The sequence below is a fragment of the Enoplosus armatus genome, chromosome 1 (genome assembly GCF_043641665.1).
Source record: "Enoplosus armatus isolate fEnoArm2 chromosome 1, fEnoArm2.hap1, whole genome shotgun sequence".
NCBI classification, from domain to species: domain Eukaryota; kingdom Metazoa; phylum Chordata; class Actinopteri; order Centrarchiformes; family Enoplosidae; genus Enoplosus; species Enoplosus armatus.
Window position 1 is genome coordinate 15,200,109 of NC_092180.1, and position 26,668 is coordinate 15,226,776.

The 26,668-nt window shown below is 38.9% G+C and overlaps 1 protein-coding gene across 1 annotated transcript; it reads right to left on the reverse strand.

The window, feature by feature from the left end:
* Window positions 1-5,604: 5,604 nt before the first annotated feature.
* ap1g1 (adaptor related protein complex 1 subunit gamma 1) lies at window positions 5,605-26,668 on the reverse strand. Its single transcript, XM_070930093.1, has 24 exons — window positions 26,607-26,668; window positions 20,133-20,336; window positions 19,883-20,007; window positions 19,502-19,643; window positions 19,267-19,363; window positions 17,757-17,833; window positions 17,344-17,352; window positions 15,815-15,910; window positions 15,303-15,383; window positions 15,110-15,208; window positions 14,974-15,029; window positions 14,762-14,875; window positions 14,523-14,663; window positions 14,025-14,079; window positions 13,683-13,805; window positions 13,441-13,530; window positions 13,184-13,308; window positions 12,941-13,045; window positions 12,651-12,792; window positions 12,254-12,377; window positions 11,982-12,086; window positions 11,638-11,798; window positions 10,531-10,629; window positions 5,605-10,405 (listed from the first exon to the last, which is right to left on the reverse strand). The coding sequence occupies exons 2-24, from the start codon at window positions 20,331-20,333 to the stop codon at window positions 10,304-10,306; spliced, it is 2,469 nt and encodes an 822-aa protein (XP_070786194.1). The 5' UTR covers window positions 20,334-20,336; window positions 26,607-26,668; the 3' UTR covers window positions 5,605-10,303.

Genomic DNA, 26,668 nt, shown 5'->3' on the forward strand with positions numbered 1-26,668 from the left:
CACACTGCTGTTGGAGTTTGTCAAGGACGCACCTTGACTCCACATCTCCTCAGAATATTCATTGACGGGAAATGAAAGTCTGGAGAGCAACCAGTTTGGAGACTTGAGGGTGTCATCAATAGTGTTTGAGTGTTTGAAAGTGTTGCCATCTTTGCCTCATTCAATTGTGATGTTCAATAAGCCTTTGAGCTTATTGCTACTTAGTGTGACATATCAGGATAAGGAGGAGTACCTAAAAATAAATCCAAGGGTCCTTCTGAAAAATGTCAAAAGAAAAAGAGTAAAGGAATTGTTAGCTTGACCACCAGTTACAGTGGCTGCAGTAGTGTGGGCTTGATACTAGACTGGAGAGCTGAGCCACAAAGCGAGTTTTCAATTTACAGATCAACCACCCCCAACCGCCAAAACACACACGCAAACAAAGCAAAAACACACATACACAATGATGCAACATGTAATCACACATAATTGCACACTGCAGATTTTTTCCACAATATGTAAGAACTTATTTTACCAAACTATAACAACAACACAAGTTCAGGCACATCAACTGACTGCATGAACGCTTGTATATGGAAGATGCAGTCAGGGTTGCAACTGATGATTATTTTTGTTATTGTTATGGTCCTGGTCACAACCTCCCAGAGCCCAAAGTGATGTTTTTAAATTATGAAGAAATAATTGTTTTGTTTTGACCAACTAAACCCAATTTAGCTGTGACCAAATAGATGTATGGCATTATTATTATTAATTATTTAATAATTAATTGCTTATCAAAATAGTTTTCAATTTATTTTCTTTAGATTAAACGAATCAATTAAATCCTTCCACCATTAGCGTCAGTATTTGATGACCAACAGAAAATGTATTTTGCTTGAAATATTTCATGTATATTAAAAAGAAAAACAATGGTTTGCCACTTTCACATTAGTTACCAATTGATATACATGTATTTTGTTGTAGCCGATTTTGATGTGTGCAATATGTCGTGTGTGCTAAGTTGTAAGTGTAAACATTGCTGTTGCTACATCACCTGCGCACCTGAGGGCATAGGCAGGTAATCATAGTTGTCACGTAGCTTACATAGGGGAGTCACAGGTGAACAGCTAGTGGGGAATTTGGAAGCCACACAGTTTTTCAACCATGCGTGTGCGTCTGGGCTGTTTTTCTTGTTTGCTTGTTCTGTGGTGTTGTTGGCATTTTTCATTTGTTTTGTGTTTATGGGCTCGTTTTTACAAAATTCATTCAGTGAACCCGGCTTTTGTTTTAAAATTATCAAATGCATACTCCATGGCAGACCCCATTTTATGCACCGTCTTGCGTTGGAAATGACTTCAAATTCCCTGAAGTGGCTCTTTTTTGTTGTCCAATTGCCACTACATATTTTAATAACATCATTCTAAAATATTTTTCTAATTTTGTGGCCTTTTAAAATGTTCAAATCAGCATATTTTAGGTCAAATAATGTATTGACATGTTAAATGTTCTTTTTAGATTTTTCTTGGAAAACTACTGTCATGCGTTACTGTATAATATAACAACTTGAATTTGATAACTTCTTAGTTATTAGTTATTAGCTAATCGTCTCCTTCAACCACATCTCACTGTCTTCATCTACAAATGGAGGTTGCTCAGTCAAGCTATTTAGTGGACCATGAGCTAATTTCATTTCCAAGGTCAAGAATAGACTTTCACTTTCACTAAATAGATCATACCTGGAGCAGCATTATTCCAAAGGTTAGTGAAGCGTGGATGTAACCGAGAGCAGTTAGTTTCACTTCCCCACCTGTTGAAAAATCTGTGGTCACAGTGAGAGTAAACTGCCCTCATCAGCTACTGTCAAGGTTTGTCTGAGTGAAGTATTGAACCACTGCTTGATGCTGTGGAATCAGTCAGTGGGTAACCCAGTCGACTACAGATTTACTGGGCAGCTCCTCAGGGAAGCTTCCAGGGGTGGATATGTGTCACTGTGTGAATTTGAAGCAGGGCCACACTGAATAAGAGCATGCATGTCCCAGTCAACCTGTCCTGAGGCGGAGAGGAGTAGATGAATATACTGTATATTTTTCAACCTCTACGGACAGATTTGTCAATGAATGATTGCTAACCTGGCTCAGTTTTCCAGTTAGCTTTGGGGGTCTCTTCTAGACTTCATGGTGATACGGTATGTTACTGTGACACAAGCTGTGCTTCAGCAAATCAACAAACATGGCCATATTTTAGAAAAGACAGACAGACAGGTAGGAATTGGATGTGATCTCCGGTTTAATTAACAAAGCAGGGTGCATTTCCGTACTGAGCCTCAAAAACGCAACTTGATTATCTTTTTAATGTTGATGGCAGGCATGAAAAAGACTCGTAAGCATTGCCCCTTCACACTGACTTTGAGTTATGGGTGAATGATTTCACAGCCAACATCTGTTAGCAGAAATATTGTGGGGCTTAGTCATTTTTTCTGTATTTATTTATGGTATTTTGCTCTTATTAACAGGGTGACCTATTTTATTTTATGATTTGATGTACGCCCTTCCTTCAAAGACAATAACTGAGTAATACATATACATTAATTGAATAGCACAGCTACATAGATCCTGAGTGTGTGTGTTTTGTCTCTGCCTTGCAAGCAGCTACCTCAGGCACTTACATGTCATCACACATCATGTGTCTTGCCCTAAAATGTCAAAGAAGAACTGTTCAGTAGTGGGCCTTCCTAAAAAAGCTCTAACAGCCTACAGTGTGTGTGTATGTGTGGTTTGTGGATGTTAATTGGCTCTGGTACATTCCTCACTTAATGGCAATCATCCACAGATCAATCATCAACCAGAGAATATCAATCACTGGATATCACAGCGATTACATAATATTACAAGGATGCGTTTTCATTCCCATGCACTTTGCCCTGTTTGAATCACCTACTGTAACGTAAGAAAAACCTTGGCATGTAACACAATATAGAGATATTTGACGAGCACTTTGTCCTGTTTGAATCATCTACTGCATCACAACAAATCCTCTCGTTATGACTTGCCTTTAGCACTCGGATCCCCGTTGCAGCATGTGATCCCGGACCACTGCGGCTACCGCGACCTGCAGTCTGATTCAGCCCCGCTTGGTGGACCACCGTGTCCGGCTGCCTGTCTATGCAAGCCCCGTTATCTCCGACACCACCTCCTTTCTTGATGCCCGTTTGGGTGTTAGTCGCCACGACCGCTGTATTATTATCCTGGTCCTCCATCGCCATGTATGATCCCTTTTAACAGCGACAAAAACCAAGAAGTGCAGTCCCGGTACGCGACTGGCAAATTCCCACGGAGAGGAGAAAATTCATCCTGTGTCGGTGCAGCGACGCCATATCCAGGCTGAATCTGACTGTTGTCAGATAGGCCTGCTGGAGAGCTGATCAATAAACATTAAATGGGCGGGTTCAGGGTATTTATTATTCATCAGCCACTGCCCCTTTCTGAGGGGAGAGGCGTAAAACATTAATCATAAGGCAAGTCTTACCACTTGATGCAGTTCAGTACGAAAAATGACGATATGCCTTTTTAGGGCGTGTCTTTGGTGCTCACGGTGTTAACTTTCGTGTTGTGTGAGTTTGTAGATTGTATTTAAATGTATGTGTGTGTGTTTATGTATCCATCATACCATGAAGGATTAAAAAACTTTATAATATAATGATAATGTTCAGTGCCCTTTTTCTAATAATCCAACCTCTATAAAAGATTCATTAACATTTATAATTGACTTAGTGACTTTTCCTTTTGTCTTAGACAGTGAGAAAGCTGTGACTCTTTATTAATGACTTATTACCACCTGTAACAACAGAATTGTTTGGTTTATAACCGCTATACAGTAGCAGAAAAACTGAACCTTTATTAATGGCTTGACTGACTCAAAAGAGATTCTTCCCAATCTGGCAACCCAAAAGAAGCTAATGTGTCTACAACTGAACAATAAAGCATTACTAAATTATTTATTAACCTTTATTATATTAATAAAGCTATAAATTAAGTCTTTAATAACTGGTTCCTTATTAGAACAACAGCAACATAGGATTTAAGAGTTGTATAAACTAAAACTGTAGGCTATTCTTTAAATTAGTTATTTAAGACGAAATGTTAGAGCTAACTAAAGTTAAGCTAGCAAGCTAGATGACGCAACAAATCTTTTATTGCTAATACCATACGTTTGCTATCGGCTAACATTCAAACTCGTTACCTCCAAACTGGTTATTTTATTTACCTTTGTTACACTTGGCTCCAGTGGGGTCAACAATGCAGACACAATAATGTTGGAGAATCGCAAACTGTCAACGGTGGACTACCAACCAGGTGAAAGCGAGCAAATGCCCCAAAGCCCCAAAGCCCCAAAGTCTCAGGTGTCCAATTATTTTCTGACACACAAACTAACCCACAAAGTAAACTGAACTGAAGGGGGGCTGGGAGTGTCATCAAATTATCAAAATTATTATTGTATTATATTATATATTATATTTAAAAAAATATTTTATTGTACTTATGTATTTTAAATCATGGTGTTTGTTGATACTGTCTGTGTCCCTGCTGTTTGTTGTCATCATTGTCCTCCATCGTCAGTAGTCCCATGTAGTTCTGTGGTGAAACAAAAGACATTTCCACAGCGTGGACAATAAAGTTCCTAACTAACTCGGGTACAGGAGTGGCAGGAGTTCTCCACCCAAGGTCTCCACAGCTCCACAGTATTATTACAGGTGACATTAATCACATTAACGATGGCTCTGTTCTGTTCAAGTCTCCATAAGTCAGGATGGTGAGCAAGCATGCACAATACCTGGACCCTGAGAGTAAAGCCGCTAAATGGTGCTTTTCTGTACCATTTACCTTATTACACCTCAGCCCTTTACAGAGCCTTACTCATCCACTGCAACTACACACAATAAGGGGAATTAGGTTTGATTCCCACAGCTCTAGTGACATGAAAAGCAGCTACATGGTTGCTAGTTGCTCATTTAACATTTTTGTTAATTTAGTGCCAGATATACCAACATTTTATGATCAAATAATAGCAATCCTTAATAAACAATGACAGTATTATAACTTGTCATGTACTGTAGACACATTTGTACATAGAGATATATAGTCGCTCATATAATAAAATCAGTTGAGCTAGGGGTGGGCAATATGAATAAAATCCTGAATGGCATGATATATATAATTTTATATTGCAATAGCTGTATATATTGTGATATAGCACATATTCTGTAAAATCAATTTTGAGACAATTTTTTACTAAAATAACTAATTTCTGGCTAATGCAGAAAATTGAATACCCATGAAATCAAGGTACTTCATCACATTGATGCAAAAATCATAAAAATGCAAAATGACCCTGTCATCCTGTAAATATGCAACATTGTCAACAATGGTCTATTAAACCTAGACATGGTAAGAGATAGCTACTTTAGTATAAATTATATAGTAAAATACCTTACTGTTGATACATTTCTATCATCTTAAAAGGTATGAATCTTCACATTACCCATCCATTAAAAAAAAAAAAATGCTCAAAGCACTCATATTTAATAGACTGTAACACCACACCCCCAAACCAAGAAAACAAACTACCATAGTTCAACTAGATTTTTTATTTGACTTTTTATTCGCTTGATCATTTTCTCCAACCCAAAGACAAGAATACACAGCATAAATTGAAAATATCCCATTTAATAGTTTACAACTTCTCATCTTTAATCATCATTTTCATACTTGGTCTGACATTCACACTCACCTTGAAGCCATGGAACTGGGATTCAGTTCAACATGTCAAACTTGAACTTGAAGTGAACCTCATGCCTCCACCCTCCCCCAACAAATCGGTCACCATATTGTTTACAGGGGGTTACAAACAGGTTTTGTTTTCAAAATACAATGGATGCATTTTTTTTTGATTCAACAGGGAAAGTGAACATGGTAATTCAGATGCTCTTCCAAGCCCTTTACACACTGAATTCACCCTAACAAATAAAAAAACAAACATCAATTATCCAATTTATCCAAATGATGGATGTGCACTTTCATCAGACTCTTAAAAACATTAACAGTATTGTGAGCACTATCTGAACAACTTCCTATTGTACATGTTAGTACTGACCCATGAAGGTGGTGTGACAGACTTTATAATTTGAAGTTTTCTTGCATTTCAAAAAAGAGTCTCAGGTCAAGAGTAGAAATGACATTATTTACACTGGTTTTCACATGCAGCTCAGAAGCTGAAAGTTGAAATTGCAGCCAAAAATCATGTCCTATCTAGATAAAAGACATGTCACACACCATCACGCTCTCTCAAGCATGATTATTTTCTCTGTCTCTGTCACTCACACACACACACACACGTGCGCACACACACACACACATACACACAAAACACGCATACTAATATCACTTCAAACGCTGATCACGCCGCTGATGGATATTTGTTTCCGTTTCTTTTCTTCCTTTTAAGTTACAGTGTCCAAAGCACTTATGTTGGGTTCATTTCCATTTGTACATTTAAAACTGCATGAATTACGGTATTATTGAAAGAACTGATCAGATGTGATTAACAAGGGTACATACTGGTTGAGTAAGACAATACAAACAACACCAACAAAAACATTCAGGAATAGATGTATGAAACTTCCTTTCCCCATCCCGTCAGCCTTCCGATTTGCACAGCTCCCCCTTGTGGCTATTAGCTTGTAGCACAGACGTGTCCCAGGTTAGTTTTGGGGCTGGTAAAGCAGCACTCCATAAAACACAATATCTAAAACGTACTAATAGAAAAAAAAAAATCAAACCATTGCCTTCCTCTCTCGTATCCTGCCGTGATTAACTGCCATGTGAAGTTGAATTTGAAATCACGAGGGCTAAGATCAATTTGACATGACCTGTTACAGCCTCGCCTTTCATATCGGTGACTACAGAGAGAAGCTGAAAGGTGTGCCATGCAGAAGCAAATAACATCAGCGAAAAGGGTCGAAAGTAAGCCCTGTACTGTTCAGATCCAGGGAAGGACACTGCTGCTCCAACATACATATCTGAACCACTTAGCATGTAATAAAACTTCTATCGGCTCTTGTCCAGATAAAACTCTATTCCAATTTAAACCTTCCGGCCATAATGGGGGAAAATAAAGGTTAAAAAAAAATCCTAGTGGGACACTAGTAGTGGCCTTGCTTGGTTGAGACATGATGCTTATAGGAAGGTGCTACGTGGCAGACAAAAACCAGGCAACCATGAGAGCGAACAGGCCAAAATCATGGGGCATCATTTCAAGAATAAATTTGTAGGTTCAAGAGAGTTTAACACTCAACCACACATAAGGCCAGAAGGAAGAGTTACATCTTGGCAAGAGACCTGCTCCTCTTCGAAGGAGGGGCACGGATACATGAGGTGTTTGAGGGGCAGGGAAGCAGATGAAGCAAGGTGCCACTTCTGCTGTTGTGCAGCACTGTGCTTGGGTTTCTCAGTAGTAAAGTACATCATTCAGACAACATCTGTAAAGACAGATTCAACCCTTATTTCAACATCAAACAGGAACCCCAACAAGTGCCCTACTGACTCACCAACTGCCTCGGAAAAAGAAGTAAAGATGACACATCCGATCATGAATGAAGTATGAAGAATAGTAACTCAAATGCAGTTCGATTGCATCCTTTTAAGATTTTTTTTGTACATATATGCATACAATTATACTTCCTAGCTAATCTTTTAAGTCTTCATGTGGGTTTTATTTAATTTGATCAGCTTTTGTTTGTTTTACAACTATATACAATGTACAGGCAGCAGATCATATATCTTTAACAATGAATGAGTGATGATACAGGGAAGTCTTTATAGACTGATGTTGACTAGATCTATTTAGACAATATACATTGTGAATAATTGGAATTTTTAGAAAATGGTATCTAAAAAAAGGATGAAAGATAGTACAAGAGACAAAATTGTAAAAGCCCTCAATATGTACAGAAAAAAAGCCAATATAGCATTTGTCAACAACAGAAAAAAGTTAAACTGAAATTATTTTCTCCATATACACATATCATAGCTCAAAAATATTTCCAAAGCTAATAGTTTCTCTGATTTGGTCACAGAAGTTAGAAGATAGTGAAGCATAGTGAAAAGAAGTATACAGCCTGATTGAACATCTGAGGATCTCAACACAGCATCGCAGAGCTGCTAAGCTTGTTAAGTAATGAGATGTACAAACTACCATTAGTTTCTCTCATGCAGATGCTCCGCTTGATTGCAATTCATGACTAAACAAAAAGCTGTCAATCTACCGCCACTGAAAGTTAACAGAAAGAGAGAACATCGTGAGGTATTAAGGTTTACTGTCCCCGACAGCATGATCAGAATTCTGATTTGGAGAAGACAAGAGCCAAGAAATCATACTAACACCACAGAACGACCCGTCCCAGTACCTCACCAAGCGATCCGAACTCACACTTCAACGTTTATTGACAGGGGGGAAATCTTAATGATATTTCACTTTAGGAGAACATTCATACTTTTTAAAAACACTTTATACCTTGATGCCAGCATATGAAAAGTTTACATCAATTAGCTGCCATAATTTTTGAGATTTGCTTTGCTTTTAGGACTTGTTATCAATAACATCCAGCAGGCATTTTTAACGGAAAGTCTGCCACAAGTATAGGGAAAGAAACAATCTGGATCATGTAGCTATAATTTATGTTTTTGTCAAAACTAAGACAAAAAGTAATTGCTGTGGACATCCAGGTCAGCCAACATTAGCGAGTGACTGATTATTAACTCATTGTGAGATATAGAAGTGAAAAAGTAAAATAAGTGATTTACCAATTCAAATCCAACAGGACCATTTCCCTCAGATTGAAAACACGATCAGCACACAAGCAGATTTACAAACCAAGCTCATACAGAACTCAATAGTTCAGGGGCTTTTATCTAGCTAAGTCAGAAAGGCACATCACTTTGATATCAGGCATAAATAATTAAGTCAAATTACTGCAGAAATAAAACATACTTTCACAAAAATAGTGCCAATAAGATGAGTGTCCCCATCAAAGAAGACAGCCATGAAAAAGAAGACTTGAGGGGGGGAAAAAAAGCATTCAGTGCATGTAACTACATTCATAACAAGCTTCATTTACATGTATGTGCATGGTGACTAAGTTCAACCAGGTTAAACAAATCAGAAATGTATCTAAATTGCAAACTAGACTGTGAGGACACAGATGCAGGAAAAGTTTAAACGCAGATCTCCAACACAAATGCAATCAGCTCTTCTTCAGATAAATTTCCAGCCTGGATTATATCCATCCTAATGAATGAACCTCCTCAAACTATGCAAAGCAATTAGCCGTTGAATTTATTATACAGATTTAAAACAAAGCTACAGGTGAGATGATTTTAGGAGAGCTGTGTGGGGAAAATCTGAGCACATTCTCTGAAAACTAGCCACAGGTGAGCAAACTGGGCATCTTGGATTTGTTTATGCTCTTCACCATTGTGACAAAACAAATGTGGACTACTTTCCTATAGAAACATAGGATAACGAGGCCTACTACCAGAACCCGAAAATCCCCTCCGAGCTTGAGTCAAGGTGCGATTGTGATCCTAACGATGCTCAAACATGCTTTAAGCAAATTAACGTAATTCAAAATGAATACAACTCTCTGACAAGTTATAACACTCATGATGTGGAGAGTCAAAAAGTTTGTGAGCTCTCTCAAATAGACCTTTCAAAGCTTTTTCTGCTGCCATCATAGGACTGAAGGTTCATATTAAAAAATCTGAATGCAAAGCCAATCATAAATATCAATGGAGCAACGTGTTTCAACTGCATCTTAGCTTAATTATAAATTAAAATAAAACTATGGTTACTGCAGTGCTCATAGTGGCCAACACTTTTTCTCTACAGTGACTTGAGAGGTAAAGTGTACCACAGTGAATGGCGTGCATATGTGCTTTCGTGGGTGGTAATGGTGCTGGGCGGAGGGTAAGTGTGGAAAATAGTACTAGTACGCAAAGAGACCATGGAAACCAATTAAGAAAGAAAAGAGAAAGTTCATTGATTGATATGTTTTCCAAATTATTCTAGTGATGTCAATAGTCAATAGGGTCTTCGTAACATCTGTATTTTTCTCCTGTGTTAGATGCTCTGCTGCTTCCCATGCAACTCGAGGGCAGCGGACTGAAGTGACATCACAGGGGGATCCGTTGGAAGAAAGGAGGGAGGTGAAAGGAAAATCGTTTTCATAGTTCCCTTGGTGGGGGCTTTTAAGAGCAACAGAAGCAGCTCATCACTGCCAGGACTGAGGGGGGAAGTTATTAACCTCAGCCAGGTCTTGCACAGGCGAGCCTTTGAGGGTGTACGTCAGCTTGATCCTCATTCGTAGCTGTTGCTGAAATGTTGTGAGGATGATCATGTTTATAAAAGAGGACTTTTTTTTTGCAAATAATGTCAGACTGCACAGATGAGCTTCAAAGGACAAACTGACCAAACACAATTTGTGGAGGACAAACTCACCTTCTGTGGGTTGAGGACTCTGATGACCTGTGTGACAGTTCCCTGGTTGAGTGCTGGGACAACATTACTGCTAGGGGAGAGGAGCTGCAGCTGGAATGTCTGACAAACAGATAGGGGACTATGTTAGATGAAAATTTAATGATACCCACTGAGAAATGGGGTCATTACAGCAGTATAAAATAGGAATGCTCACATTGACCGTGTGCTGACCACAACTGACGAATCTTCAGTTAAAATGACTCAATTGCACTTTTTAAATTGATTGATCAGATCATGTGATTGTAAAATAGATGATGCAGGTAAATAAACATGACTCAAACAATGTTTTCACTGCCTGATCATGGCCGCCAGATCTCCATGACACACGTCTATGGCTTATCTTTCTGTCTAGCCAAACACGGACTAGGGATTGCGCCATTGACAATGGTGGGACTTTATATCTTCGTATCTTTGGGCTGCCTGGTGAATACTGGAGGTCTGTAATAGTGTGCTGAATGTTAACCGAGAGTTACATTTTTTTAATGTTTTATAATTTCTGATCTAAATTTTAGACTACAGAAACACAGATCAAGGTGGCACTTATTGTCAGCAACATCTCCCAGTAAAACAGCCTATTACCCTGTAACTATTGGTATAGAGAAATCTAATTTTTGCGTAGTTGAGTCCAACTTTGAGAATAAAACGTGAGACCAAAGTAGTGGGTTTTACTGGATCTCTTACACAGGAGATTTATAAACAGCAAAAAAAATAAATGGATCAACCGCTTTGAATTGGTATTGGTCCCAAAAGTGGAAAATAGAAAATAGCATTTTAGACAGTAGAAAATAGCATACCAAAGACTTTGCTATTCTATTAATGATAACTTGCAGCTAGTACTGACTGGCTTAAAAGTTAGCTGTGTTTTCAGGTTACAGACCCAAAATCTACATTCATGTAGGTTCTGTTTACATGATGTACACATTAGTGGCATTGTGCCTTATTAAATCTGCAGTGCAAAAATGTAGGACATTCACTACACAGGAAACGCACCAGTAATGAACACCATTATGCATTAGAACACATTGCAATCCTGCCCTTTAATATCAGCATCAGATTGTGTGTGCTTACCTTTGGTACTGCAGCCTGAAAAACAAATTCTGTCATATCTGCCTCTGTTGAGTTGGAAGCATGGATGGTGATGACCGCAATGTTTGGATTGGGATTAGCTCTCTCAAATGTGAAGTCTATTTTCAGACCATTCTTGTTGTACGCCATCATAGGAGGAATAGCTATATAGAGATTTCAGAAGAGCAGACCATCAAAAGATTTAGAGATATGATAACCAACATTTCATTGGATGTGTCATGGTAATTTCAGAAAAGAAAAACACAATGACAATAATACATAAGGACATTACCACAAACTACTGTATATTTGGGAGTGGGTGGTCAAGGGGAGCAACAGACTCTCACCTGCAGCAGCAATATCATTAAATAGGGGCTGTGAGGAGAGGCCATCCAGGAGGAAAGGGGGTTGGGAAGTGGGCACAGAGGGAGCGGGAGCAGGGGCTGGACCACCTGGAAAGAGGGGACAGCAACACACCAGGGTTTCTATTCACTCTTTTATACCAAAACCAGAGTATGTTACTGCTGAAGAGGAGCAGGCACAGGTTGGACACATCACATTCACACTGGTGGCTAATACAGGTTACACCAGGTAATAGAGAGCTTTAAGGGTTTCCTACCACTTAGCGAGAGGTCACCCAACAGATCAAGCAGCTCTCCTCCAGCTGACGCAGGCTTGGTGGGCATCGTGGTCTGGATTACTGGCACATCATTACCACCCAGCAGGTCTAATAAATCATTAGCCTGGGGGACAAGGACAACACGTAAACATGATAAAATACCTGCAATATCCATAAACCATATTAAATAACAATAATACTACAAAAATTAAATCAAACTCAGCCATTTTCTTCTCAACAATTTAAAATAAATCACAACTTTCTTTTTATTTTGGGACAAATATATTAGATGTCAGGAGTGAAAAAGTACTCTGTTAACTGTTAATCTAGTTAATCAATTCAAGAATAGAAATGTTCTTTAATTTCTTCATAATAAAGTAATTCAAACAGCCCTCACCTGGTTGGCTGGCTGGGTGACAGGTGGTAGATGTTTTGGCTCCACAAGAGAGGGCTCTGTTTCCCCGTTTGTCTGTACAATCTCTGTGGGGCCATTAGAAGCACTTTTCTCCATAATGGGCATTCGCTCTAGGAGAGCTGGCCTATAGTCAGGGAACAAGCAAGGAATAAAGAGGGAGACAAAAGATGGACCAAACTCATCCACTGGAGGATTTCCATCATCTACTAACTGGTACAATGTGATTATGATGATTTGATAGTAATTTCTGGCACAGTGTAAGGCAGTTTCACCTCATGTGGTCGTATTTTTTGAAAAGCGCATTGTACTCCACAGCTCTCTGCTGAAGCTCCACATCGATGCTGCTGCCATATATGGAAACCACCTTCTTGATTCGGCTAGAACAAAATATTAAATGTTAGAGGTTAGTAATGGGGAAAAGTAGCATTGCTATGGCTAATGAACTTAATCACCTTGGCAACCAAATGTTTGCACAGCTTCAAAGTATATGACAGGTGTAAAAGGTCATTACTCACTTAACACTGCTGAAGCGAGTAGACAGCTTCATGATGGCAGTAAGGGAATAACCCCGGGTCACAGGTGTGGACAAGTTGGACACCAGGAGACCTTCCAGCACGTCCAGAACTTCATCCTCACTCACCTTAATTCAAAAGGAAGAGAAGAAAAACACAACATCTGATGACCTTGTGTTTCTCTCAGATTTGAGGTTTGTGCATGGTGCAATTTGTGTGTATGTGCGTTTGGTGTTCGGCTGGTATTCTTCCAGGTGTACCTGGATGGGCTCCTCCTCCTCACACTGTCCGGATACCAGCAGGTCCCCGTACTCTCCGATGCACCAGGATGCCACCTGCACTAGAGGTTGCTACAGAACACAGAGAAACACAAGTCCACTCTGATGCAATCTAGCTAGTTTAAAATACAAACAGTTGATTACATAATCAAATCTATGACTGTATGCTTCAAAGATGGAGGTGTCGCACATCTAATCATGACCCAAGCCAGAACTGCTCTTACCTGTGAGATGTCATCCAGCAGTGCTTTGTAGAGTCTCTGTACTGTGTAGGCATGCATCTCCACACTGTTGGTGATGAGTTGGATGAGGTTTGGAACAGAATCATCTCGCACATAGCTCCCTGCCTGGAAGGACGAGCAGAGATGTTCGTGAGTAATGCAATTGAACCTTAAATATTTATTTGAAGGTTTGCAGTAAAACTAAAGCAGTGTTGGTTGAGGAGGTCTATTATCAGATTTGATGAGATCGTTTGTAGTACCCAAGGTAATACATGTATTATTCTGAGCGGTGAGAATCAAATCCAATCAACAATCAAAGGCAAAGTTTTTTTGTAATGTACGTACTGTTGTCAAGACTCTCATAATGGTGTCTATGTGCCATCTTTTCGAAGGGGCATACCTGTAACACAAAAGACTCGTTGATTAATCCCAGCAAAGGACTGAAGAAGAGTTATGAACATGTTAAGTTATCTAAACTCAATTCAGCTAGGAGACAAATGCTGTCAGAAAAGAAATGGTATCAACATGGTCTGTCAGACGATGGATCACTCATTTTATCATCATACAGCATTTCAATGTTACAGACTTTTAGCTTGATGCATGTCAGAGTATGTTTTATACTGTATTCTGTAACAAAACAGGTGGCATAACTGACATTTAGTCTTCATGTATCTAATTCATGCAGATACAGTTACTTCTAACATGTTCTATCAACCTAGACCTCTATGCTTCAAGTGATAAGAAATTAAAAATGAAAAGCTGAAAATCAACATCACGCAGGATGTTATTATCACACAGTAGCGGGGCACAGCTGTAATGTGTAGTCAAGTCAGTGTGCCATACTTCTCTGCAGCTAGAAAGACTCCTGATGCACAGTCTGCTTTGAATTCCGGGTCACAGGAGTCCAGGAAGTAGAGCAGCTCTTTCATCATGCCTCTAATGTTGTTGCCGTTCACCAGGGCGAAGCTCAGTTCCATTGCACGTCTACACATCAATGAAAAGTAGACAAAAGGTCAGAAACAACAAGGCTTGATAATAAGGAATGTTAAAGTAATGCGTGCACTTTAAGCACTGTGAATTACCTTTTGATGGACACATCCAGGTCTTTTAAACAATCCACAATGGTGCTCCGATGCCTCTGCACTGCGTTGTGGTCTGTCTGTACCGTCTTTAGTAGAGATGTCAATGCCACGTATCTGGAATGGTGAGTTTATTTAAAAGATGTCATCTGGAATTAATAACAACATTTTGGATGACTGAATGGGTGCAAGGTCAAGAACTGTAATAGAATTACCTTATATTTTTGTCATTGTTTAGAAGGAAGCGACCTAGTATGTTAATGGCCAAGACCTGTAAGATAAAAAGGCAATTAGGCAAGAAAACAATAAAACAATATTAATAAAGTTTTTCGTTACACGAAATTAACTCACCCTCAGTCCACTTTCAGACTTGATGTCCATTATTGTCAGTACGGTCTCGTACAGAATTGCATTGCCTACATTTTTACTTGTCTCTGTGTTTGTTGCAACCTGTAAGTTTAAGATACCACATATAACATTTGTCAAAACAACACCCACTTTAAGAGGCTTTTGGCCAAAAGAAATGATTACGTTTAATTCTAACCTGTGCAAGAATGTCATTCATTGCTTCACTGGAGTCATCATCGCTCTTTCCTAAAATTCGCAGTAGTCTCAATATCCGCACCTAAGGAAAGAAACAAACAGCCCAGTCCTGTCAGTTCACTTGACAAGTGTGATGTACTTTATTGACCCCCACAGGTAAATTCTGGGTTCTCCACTCCTTGCTGCTGGTCTGTTTTGTTTTTGTTCTGGCACAACTTAGTATGCTTTAGCTGTAGGTGTGCCATTCCATGCTTCAATCCTTTGTATTTAACTCCCTATTTAATAAAAACATATCTACACTAAGATTAGGACATTTTTAGCACTATTTATGACACACTAGCTTTAAATATTGCCTTTTCCTTTGATATCCTAATGAAACACAGTTGATGCTGTGCCAACATCACGGGTTCTGATCATGGTTGCTCATGGTATGGTACAGCACAAGCATCTAGCCATATAGAGATATACATTTACATACAGTAGAGGGTACTTGCATCAAAGAGGAAGATTTACCTGCAGGAAAGGATCGCTTATGCCTGATACATCATGCTCAGGAGAGTATCCAGACATGATTAGGTTCTTCAGGATTCTCACCAACTGAGGAACCAGCTACAAAAAGACCAACAACAGAACAGAGAAGGAGAGGTATCACAATATTTTGTGTAGATCTCTCAAATGTTCTACTTTTTCCATTTATATAACATTGTTCTTCATTAACTTTTAAAGCTAATAATTTCACATTGACAGCGGCACCCAGTCAAACTAATATCAAGAGCAAAGATTTTTGTTTATTGAGGAAGAGTAGTATGGTTGAAACATGATTGAAAAGTAAATTTTTTTAAGTTATGAAATCCAAACCTTGATTGTACAAAAATGTAAGGTTAAAACATTTGGCTTTGAGAGAAAAAGAAAATCTGCATACACACACTTCTGAACATGGCTAAATAAACAGATGTCTATTTAGAACTAGAGTTTAATCAAATGCCAACTCAAAATGGAATTATATTAAGATAGGAAACTTCTCACAATGATTGATTTTGTAATCCTTAATTTCAATCAATGCCTTCTAGTTATGTGCTAGAAGAAGAACATGTGCATATAAAGTTATCAAAATGTAACTAACATTTTAGGAAACAGTTTGCAGTCTTATCCCGCATTCAATTAGAAGATTGGGCATTATTTTCATCTTTTTGCACCAAGTACAGACATAAGTCTAGGATGTGTTTAACAGTAACACAAAGAGAGGCAGCAGGGAAACTACTGGCCCAGTTCTTGGAAATCCTTCAATGTAATGGTGACTAGCTTACTCACTGACAAGATATAGCATGTAAATAAAAGGCTTGGAGTTTTTAGAAGGCCTACTTTTTTCATTTTTATTTTTGCTTCGGCCTGCTTCCAGTCTTTCCGTTATGCCAGACTGAACACGTTCCAGACCTGATCACTTTACAGGATGCGCAGAGATTAAATTGATATAAATCTTCTCCTCTGGGTATGATGACAAACAAGCAACCCAAAATGCCAGAGTGTGATTTTAAAAAGGAAAAAGAAACCTTTGAACTCCCTAACATGACATCCTAGTACTAGGTTTGCCAAACTCTTGCTCAATACAGAAAACCACCTTTCCACAATTATACACGCCTAAGACAGCTAGTGACATAACAAATAAGCTACACTTTAACAGTGACACAGATATAGTGAAAATAATCTGTTCCTGGTGACACCACCTGTGGCAATCATGTGAAAACACACCCACCCAACTGCTTTTAAATAGACAGTGATCAAATGAGTTGCAATATTAGGCAAATAATGATACTCAAAAAAATAGTGAGAAATGTATCTGACAAATGGACCAACAATTCTATCATAAATATTCAAAACACTGACATAGTAATGATCACTGTACGAGTTAAATAAATCAAAATTATAAATTAAAGCACAACATGACATTACTCAACACAAATTTGGTTACGTCTGAGGTGACTGTGAGGAGTGATTTACTATTTACAGCATGCACCAGCTATGAGATCAGAATGTACTCTTACCTTCTCATTCTAACACAATGCAGGAATTGTAACAAAGACAAATGACAGAAAAAATATGAGGTAGATGTTAGGGAGGGGAAACTGGAAATCATTCACTTTCAGAGAGCTTAAAATAATGTTTAGATTATGAGCATGAGGGGTGGTGCTTCTGGTTCCTAGAGGAGGAGAGGTACAGCAGCAGTTGAAATACAAGAGGAAAAGACAGCGGTAGGAGATCAAAGATCGAGACATACTTTGAATGTAGAGCAAACCTGTAGCGCAATCCAAGCCTCAGAAGTTTAACATGTTTGTCTAGCTTAGCTATAACAAAAGGAAATGTGTACGCAAAAGGGAGAATGAAATGTGACGTGAGCTTAACATATATGCTTAAGCAGTTACTTTAAGGTCTTTTGGGTAAGAGAATCTGTTTGTACCTTTCTGAAGTGGGCCAGCATGTCAGGACTTCTTTCACACATCTCAGTGAGGAGGACAACTGATGTGTGGAGAACACCTAGGGGAATAGACAGGAGTAAAGGTTATTTGTTTTGAATGAATACACTGACTAGTTTGTCTAGTTTTTTTTACCGGACATTCAGATCTAAAAAACACAAAGGACTATGTTGGTGGGTGCCATTGTTTTAGGTACCGATGATACAATAAAAAAACAATTCAAGAGGGCCAGTCTGAGTAATAGATCCATGAGTTTGAGGGCTCATCATAGCCAAAACACTGCACAAAGATTTTACAACACTGAAAAGTTATCACAACGACAATTATTGTATCCTTGGTAGAATCATTCCTTTACATTATGAAGTAATCTAGCAGGAACGTGTGTTTGATTGGTCAAAGCAGTACATTGAAGGATGATGTTGTGTTGTGGCAAAAGTTGAGACATTTTCAACTTTTTTGCCAGACGACCCTGCGCTTTGGCAACCCTGCTGTACCAGTGAAGTGGTCTCATTGAAATTAACGAACGTGCTTCTGTCGGTATGCAGGCTTTGCTCTTGTAGTTCTTCTGTCCAGACTGACCAATGGCTCAGAGGCCCAAGTCAGATGTCAAATAATATGATGTACTAGCATACATATGATTTACCGCAGAGGACATCAGGTGACAGCATCATAAATCTGTAAGATTATCACACAGGCTAATCATTTCCCAGTGACCTGATCTGAACGTTACAAGGTTGAAAACTTCATCATCTGAGTGACAGCAATAGAAAGCAGTGGTGGTGGAGCTCTGAAGCCACACAACACAGTCAAAAACATGTCATATTTTAACATAATGTTTAAAACTTTTTGACTTAGCATTTTCTAAGTAATCGATTCTGTAATTTATTTTTACATGTGAGATAACTCGTTCACATCATTGAGTAGGTTGGGTGTGTAAAAGAAAATATACATTGTACAAGAGGTCTAGTTAATATATGCATAATTACGAATCCAACATTTCTTTTGATTATCAGTTTGCATTAGCAATTCCTGACAATGCTCAGAGCATGTTTGTGTATCTTATGGCCATGTCACACCATCTTCCATTTATACATTATTTAATGACGTGCATTGCAGGAAAGACAATGACGACCTATAAAAATAGCATACAAATACATGCGTTTTCAAATTGTCTTATCTGAAGCAATCACTATTGCACTGCCACACAATGTCTAAGAAGATCAAGTTATTTCAGCACTGTTACAAAAGATATTTTCTTGTGACATATCTCTATACCCCCTATATGGGGGACACATAGGCCCCCGAGTTTTTGACAGCCTCATTAATTCCACTCTCCTCTGCAAAGGACACCGCAAAAAGGACATGAGCTGCCCAGCTGTTCTGAGCGAAGCACTGTGAGTGGCAGGAAAATTGGACAAAGTCTGAATTTGTGTAGGACAAGCACACTTCCTCACGAGCCAGCAACTGCATCCTGACAAATCTGTTTACACTCACCATGGTTCTTCTCGCTCAGCAGGTTTTTTGTGGCTGGAAGGAACATTTCCATAAGTTCTGGAACCTTCCTGATGACGTGAACTGCACATAATGCCGCCTGTCAACACAGAAGACACTCAATAAAGAAACAGTCCAACCTTTGACATGCATACATTTTCATTCATGAAGAGTCAACCACAGATTTTAGATCATTCAAGTTTATGTTCACATAAACATGACAGCAATGGGGGCTTACTTTTTTCCTCAAATAGGAGTTGGATGTTTTAAGCAGCTTCTCTACCTCCCCAGCCAGGTCACGACACATTTCTGAGGAACCCATGCAGCCCAAAGTGCACAAGGCCAGGCCCTGGACGTATTGTGTGCTGTGATTCAAGTCACTGAGATGGGAGAAGAGAGTTGAATGAGCCATGGAAGTATACATACAAGTAACATTTTGGATGACAGTTCCAGCAGCAGGTAGGGATTTTGGGGTCACCTCATACTTTCAAGCACAGGACATGAATTTCATCTTTCATCAAGAACAAGTTACTCTGCGTGTGCATTGCAAAAAGCAAAAAAAAAGCAACATTAAAGCAAAATATGAAATATATTCACTGAGGATCTTGCCTCCACTTACTTCTTAATGCAATTTGTCATTAGTAGGTGGACATCCTGCCTCTCGTCCAACAGCAGCATTGCTCCCAAATAACCTATTCGTTTGTCAGTGAACTTCTGGGACGCAATCAGCTTCAGGCACTCCAGCTGGAAAACAAGTGATCATGTCACAAAACTGTCCACGGGTATAAGCTTCGTAACAATAATGTCACTGGAAATCCCAAAAGTTTTTTCTTTCATTTTGCCCATCCTCCCACCATCACCAAACATACCTGCCCAAAGTGTGCTGGGTAACCCAACATGTGCATATAAAGTAGCTTTGCCACATTTCTGCAACGGTATGTATTGTCTTCCTCTCTAAAGGACGAGCGGATGGCAGCACACTCTTTCTGGATCATCTCACGCTCCTCTGCCTGGGTCCGTGCTGTCCGGATAGTCCGGATCAGCTCCCGCAGTCTGATCGGAGCTGGCATTCTCTGGAAAACACGAAGAAAAGAAACAGGTTGGCACCCATTGCCTCAGGGTTGGCATTAGACTAGACCACACCAAAAGAGAATAGCTACACTTCTAATGAAGAACATTAACAAAGCAAACAATACAATTATTCGCACTGCAGCTTCTTGCATCACTTAAACACCTAAAATAAGTCCGCCTTGGTTAAAGAATATGGTAGTGGGTAGGGAGGGAATTTGATTGCTGACCAGCTGCACTTAAGTCTTACAGTTAAGTAAAGTCAGTGCCTTACATGTAAACACATTCTCTGGTTTCCAGCCTTAAGCAGATATCTCCCAGCAACCTGGTTTCTTAAGTGCAAGTAAAACATACTGACTTAAACTATGCAGATAGATAGACTGCACTCAAGATACACAGGGGAAAAAGTCTTATTGTGTTTTTGGGAGACACACCAACTCCTAAAAACAGCATTAGCAAAGAATATGATGAATATTTGGCTTAAGGAGGCAAATAGATGATTATTCCATTAAGGGCTGCATTTTTTAGTATGAGTATTAAAAGTGCAAAGGGAAAGGAGAATAGCAGGTGAAATTCCATTCCCTCGCAGAGAAGCTTCAGAGAGCACACAAGCATTAAGCTACAGGAAGAGGTTTAAATATTTATAAGTACATGCTTAGTTGTGAGAATAAATTCTCTTGTGTTTATGTGTACCAACAGCAAAAACCATTTACAACCAAATAGATGCTTACTTCTTCAAAAACAGGCAACATATAAGCAAGGTGATGGCTGTCCCATGACAATTGTGTTGTATTCTAAAGTAATATCTAAGAAACTAGTTTCTCACAGACTTTCAGATAAAGAAACTCTTTAATGGAGCAGGGCTTGGTGTTTTTAATCGATAAAAGGAAGCGCATCACTTAAGTAGCCCACCAAGTTTTAACAAACTAAAGCTAGTAAGAAAACACGTAGGATACATGACACACAAGGAAGAAGCTTCACTTAATGCCTCTTTGGATTTGTTGTACTATCATTGTAGCGCAGTGCCATGTCTTGTTTCATACAATATCTGAATTTAAAAAGGTGTATACGATCTAGGTGCCATAAAATGCTCCATGACTCCATGCAACATTGAGGGCAAGCTGATTTCTTAATAAGCAAGACAGCATCTTTCAGTTTCTAATAGCAGATTCTAGTTTCAACCATGTTTTCTTACTAAATAAAAATATTCAATACAAAAATCAAAATCTGGGAAAATAGATTCCAAGTTTGGAATTTGTTATCCGTGAATGTCAATGTTGACATGCATGTTCTCGGGTGTTTGGCACATATTTCTACGCAATTCAACATCTCAAATTTTATTCTAATCTAATCTAAACTGGAACGTTATTAATGGTGACCCTTCTGGTTAGAAAGAGGTACATTTTGTCTCCCATCTCATGAAGCCTTTTATCTGGCAGCATGCAGTACATAATTAAGCAGCTACAGCAACAGAAACGGCAGTAATTACTTGTCGAGCAAATCCATTTTGGTAGACCGAAACATAAAAGGCATTCGGACAGAGCAGAGACCCTAAAAAAAATCTTCTGACGCGATACACAACTGTTCTCATGAACAATGTAATTTTTCACATGTGAGACTGCATTGATAGCATGTCTACGAAGACATTAATTGACAAGCTTTCAAAGAAGGTTAGAAGTCACACCCTGCCTTTGGTTTTCGTTAAGTGAGGAAGAGGATTTCAGTAATCACGAACAACATGTCACACAACAAATAGATTATACTTTTCCCCCTATACAATTGCTACACAACAGAAAAGTTGTTGTGAATTCTGACACAGGCTCCCTTAATAATGTATTCATTTTATAGTTGAGTGAGTAATTCCTCTGGCTGTCATGCTAAGCTTTCTATGCTTTCTACTAGCTTGGTGTTTTTTTTCTCCTATGATTTTCAATGGCACTAACAGGTGATACTATATGCAGTGCAACACCAAAGAAAACGCTGTGGGACCGTTATACATAAAACTGTGTCGTAAGCATTTGTCTTATCCAGTAATGTTGCTGCTATTGTTCTCACCAGAGCCCAGCCATAAGTCTTATGGAAATCTTACTAGGCCCTTAGCTGGCTATTTGCCAAAGCACCCTACATGCAAAATCAACTCCAGCTCCTGTTCTCACATGACACGGACTCTGACGATTGCCGGAGCATTTATAAATTAAGGTGACCCAACATCATCTTTAAATTTGTCCAAGAGATACTTGGTTGCCCCTGATTCCTCTTTTTAAACCTGTATACTGTGGAGGCTGCAATATTTTTATCTGGCCAGAGAGGAAAATCCCCTACCTTTCCTTATCATTAACTATTGTTGAGGAGATCAAATGAAATGTTTTGAAACTACGCCAGTCTACTGAGAGAAATAAGGATCCAGACATAGAGGGAATTAGGGCATCCTTTGTTGCATAAGGTGGTGGTTTGTAGAGAATCTGAGACTGCACTGTGATCAAAGAGGAATGGGGAGGGTGGTCAGGCCAGGCCACACTTTAATAAAGCCAGAGACCTACTGTCTGTCTTAACACCATTTAAATTACCTGAGCTGAATGGAGCTAGTGTTGGGCTCCATAAATCATGACTCCCTGCCTCTTGCTGTGCTTATAATCAAATGTGTACACATTAAAAAAGGTAAATCCAGCCTCTGCTTAGAGCTGATTAAATTACAGTTCCTCATTCTTGCAGTTGCAGTACAACAGCACATTCTTCTATAATCTAAACAACATATTTCTTATCATCCATAACTTCCATTATGTTTTTATTGCTGTTACTACTTCTAGGAGGTGGAAGTGTCTTTAGTTTAAAAGACAAAACTTAAAAAGCCGTCTTTTTCAGCACATCATAGGTGGATCAGAAAGACCACAGGATGGGGAGCCTTGAGCTTATTCAACAGTTGTGCAGCCTAAGGTTCACTCAGCAAGGTCAACCTTACAACAAAGACAAAAAGGGAACTGTTCTGTTGTATAGCCATATTACAGATTAAGGTGGTGATCACACAGACGAATCACTACAGCCCATATTGATTTTGTCGGAAGAAACGGCTCAGTGTACTTGGGGATATCTTGCCCAAATGTGACGATGACAAAAAGGTGCAGGTCCACACCCCGCGCAAGAAAGTTAAAGAGAAAAAAAAGACAGAGCTCCTCACAGGTGTACCATACCATGACAACACAATAGTTTTGTAGGCATCTCATTTTTAGTAAAGTATCTGATTGTGATTACCCCTAAGACTTCTAAATGTCTTTAAACCATTATCAACCTGACTAACACTATGAGTAATTTAGTCAAATTATGCAATATAATTAACACATCTTTTCTATATGGGCATACTTTCCACGTACTGTGAAATGTTCATAACAAGCTTTTCCTCTCATGAGATTTGGAGAGCCAGCCTAGATTCGCTTTCAGAGCCTGACAACCAGCAACAAGCAAAAAGCATGCCACGCCTCCCTTTTACCACAGGGAACAGTCAACCTGTCATACTAGAAGCATTAGGTGATAAAACACAGTTTTGAATTGTTTTAGATTATTGAACACCATGAGGATTTTAAAGTTCCAGTGAAATTTAAAGTGCGGGTGTAATATCAACTACCACCTTCTTTGTTGGGAAAGAGTTGCAGTTAAACTAGACAAAAAAGATCATCAGACAGCTGCAAGATGAAGAATATAGAGAGACACCACTGGGGAGAAGCATTCCCTACTCAATTAGCCAGGCTGTTGTAACCTGCACTTTGTTTCTTTATTTTGTCTCTGTGCTCTGCTATGCACTCAGATGTTATAAATGAAATACTATCAGAGCAGACCACTCTATTCCTTCTTATATCACCAACTGTAAGTGATCAGCTGTGCAAAGCGATAAATAATTGATAAATCCACAGCAAGGAACAGCAAATATGCAAGAGCAAAAATGAAATCAAGCATATATACAATCTTTTGGGTGGTCCACCCAAGTAAGGTTGAATCCATCTTTATGGTTTTTCAGATTTTTTACTTTATCAATCCTTCTTTTCTAACATCGTGGAGAACAAAACAAAAAGTCATCCTGAAACACTGATGTGCAAATGTTAGTTAGCTTGTGAATATAACACTGTTTGAAGCCTTCCTCATCCTACCAAGGTCCACTCCTATATATGCATTTTCAATCTGTTGAAGACAGTGTTAAATGTATGCAAAATTACTTTAAGTACATGTGCAAATCGTGTTGGTCAGCAGGGACAGCCGGGAGCCGTTCTTGAACTAAACTCATCATGTAAAACTACTAGTTGGACCTGTAGAGGCTCTGCAGTTGCACAACAGATCTCAAACCTACAACCAATGGCAGCATCATGTTTCAATTAAGTACTAGCTGACTACTCCTGCTTCAAAGATGTAGGCTCAGTTAACCTATACAAATAGTTATCTATTTGGCTATGTTAGGTTGCCAACTAGCCAGCAGGCATAACCAACGCTAATACTGAAAAACAACTACTAATGCTACCTCCTACAGGACTTTCTCCACCACTGACTTCTTAGGTCTGCTGTTACTGTGAGGGAGTAAACAATAAATGACAAATCTGTGAGATTAACTATCAACTACTGTGCAAGTCAAATGTGTTAACATGACAGTGACGACACTCACTATACACTATGATTGGCTATCTAGCAAAATGACACTATTGAAATGCAATGTCAAAAAGATGTATTAGTGCAAACATATCAAAAATGCAAAGAACCCCTCTGATGTTAAGATACTTCAATCTTTTTGAGAACCTTGAGACAAACACTGGAGCTATTTCTATTCACAGTGTATGGGAGACTGATTTGTAAACACAGTTACAATGCCTAGTATGAATTTGTTGCAGTACGTTTTATGCCACAAAGTTAGTGACCACATTGCTGTCAGCAGAGGTAAAGGTTAGGTACTTTTAATTAAGGTCATAGCTGTCTTGTTTCAAGCATAATGTTGTGCAGTCATCATGTCATCACACTGAATTATTTCATATCAGAGGGCAACTTTGGATTCTGCTGAATCCTGGATCTCTCTTCACCATAGGTTCTGTAAATAATAGATAAATGTATCCCTTCAAACAGTGGTTATTACAAAGGAGCTAGTTGATAGTTTGGAATAGCACTTTTTAAGTCTTCCACAACTTTCAAAAAGGGACGTGACAAAGATGTACAGAAATCACCCATACTGCGTGTCATGCTCATTTGGTCACTTCCTACTTACAGCTGACTTCCTTAACGTTAACACACATATTGTTTAATAAAAATGGGTCTTCCTCAGATGACGTCTACGCATTATTAAAAAGGCATGTATCATAATGTTACCTTCTCAATTAAGACGTTGTCAACACCAAGTAACTAACTTATGAAACTACAACAAAAAGTCCACGTCCTTAACACACTAAGCTAGCTATCGTTAGCTTCCTGGATATCCAAATGCAACGTTGACTTATTGCTGAAATGTTTACAATGTGTCAACGGTTAGGCAAGTATGATATCATTACTAAGCTTTGGGCCAAATGTCAAATTCTTAATGTTACTCAGCTAACGCAAATTACACCTAGCAAAAGTCAGCTAACAACAAGCTAACACCAGCATACACTAATATTTTCAATGAAAGGGCAGCATATTAGGTTGACACTCCAGCAGTAGCTTCACCTTGGCTGACATTATTTCGTTAACTGAAGGTTTACATCAACAGTTTTATACAATATTGTCCAACTGAAACCAGAGGCCATTACAGGCTGTGCATGACACCTGAATCTGATCGTGGATTGATCAGGACATGATGCAGTTTAGGCCTTCTTGAGGCATTTGGATTATCAAGCTAGCGAATCCTCTGTGGCGTTAGCTAGATACCTGATCACTCCTTAGTTTCTCTATTACCTAGTCCGAATACTATCTGAACTGCAAAAGTTAATTATGTTGGCTAGCTAGAAAGATAAAAAACATAAATATGGCATCAAGCACTGTCACGATGATTATGACTTAGTGGACAAGCACATAACATAAATGGCTAGTGAGCTTCACATCCCTAGCCCAGCAGGTAGTTTTAGCTAGGCTAAAGCTATGAGGCTATGCTAAGCTTGCTAGCTAACTAGCATCTGACAGGCACAACCCCGGTTTACTGAGGGCTGCGACTTCCTATGCACCGCCACAGTGAGACTTGTCAACGCAGATACAAACAAACCGCTGATGATTACTCAAACATAAAGCCATTTTCATATATTTCTGCCGACATATTATTCTTGGAACATACTTACTAGCCGTAATGATGCCAGAAAATAACTGGAGTCGTCTCTATTAGCAATGGAGGGAGGAACAC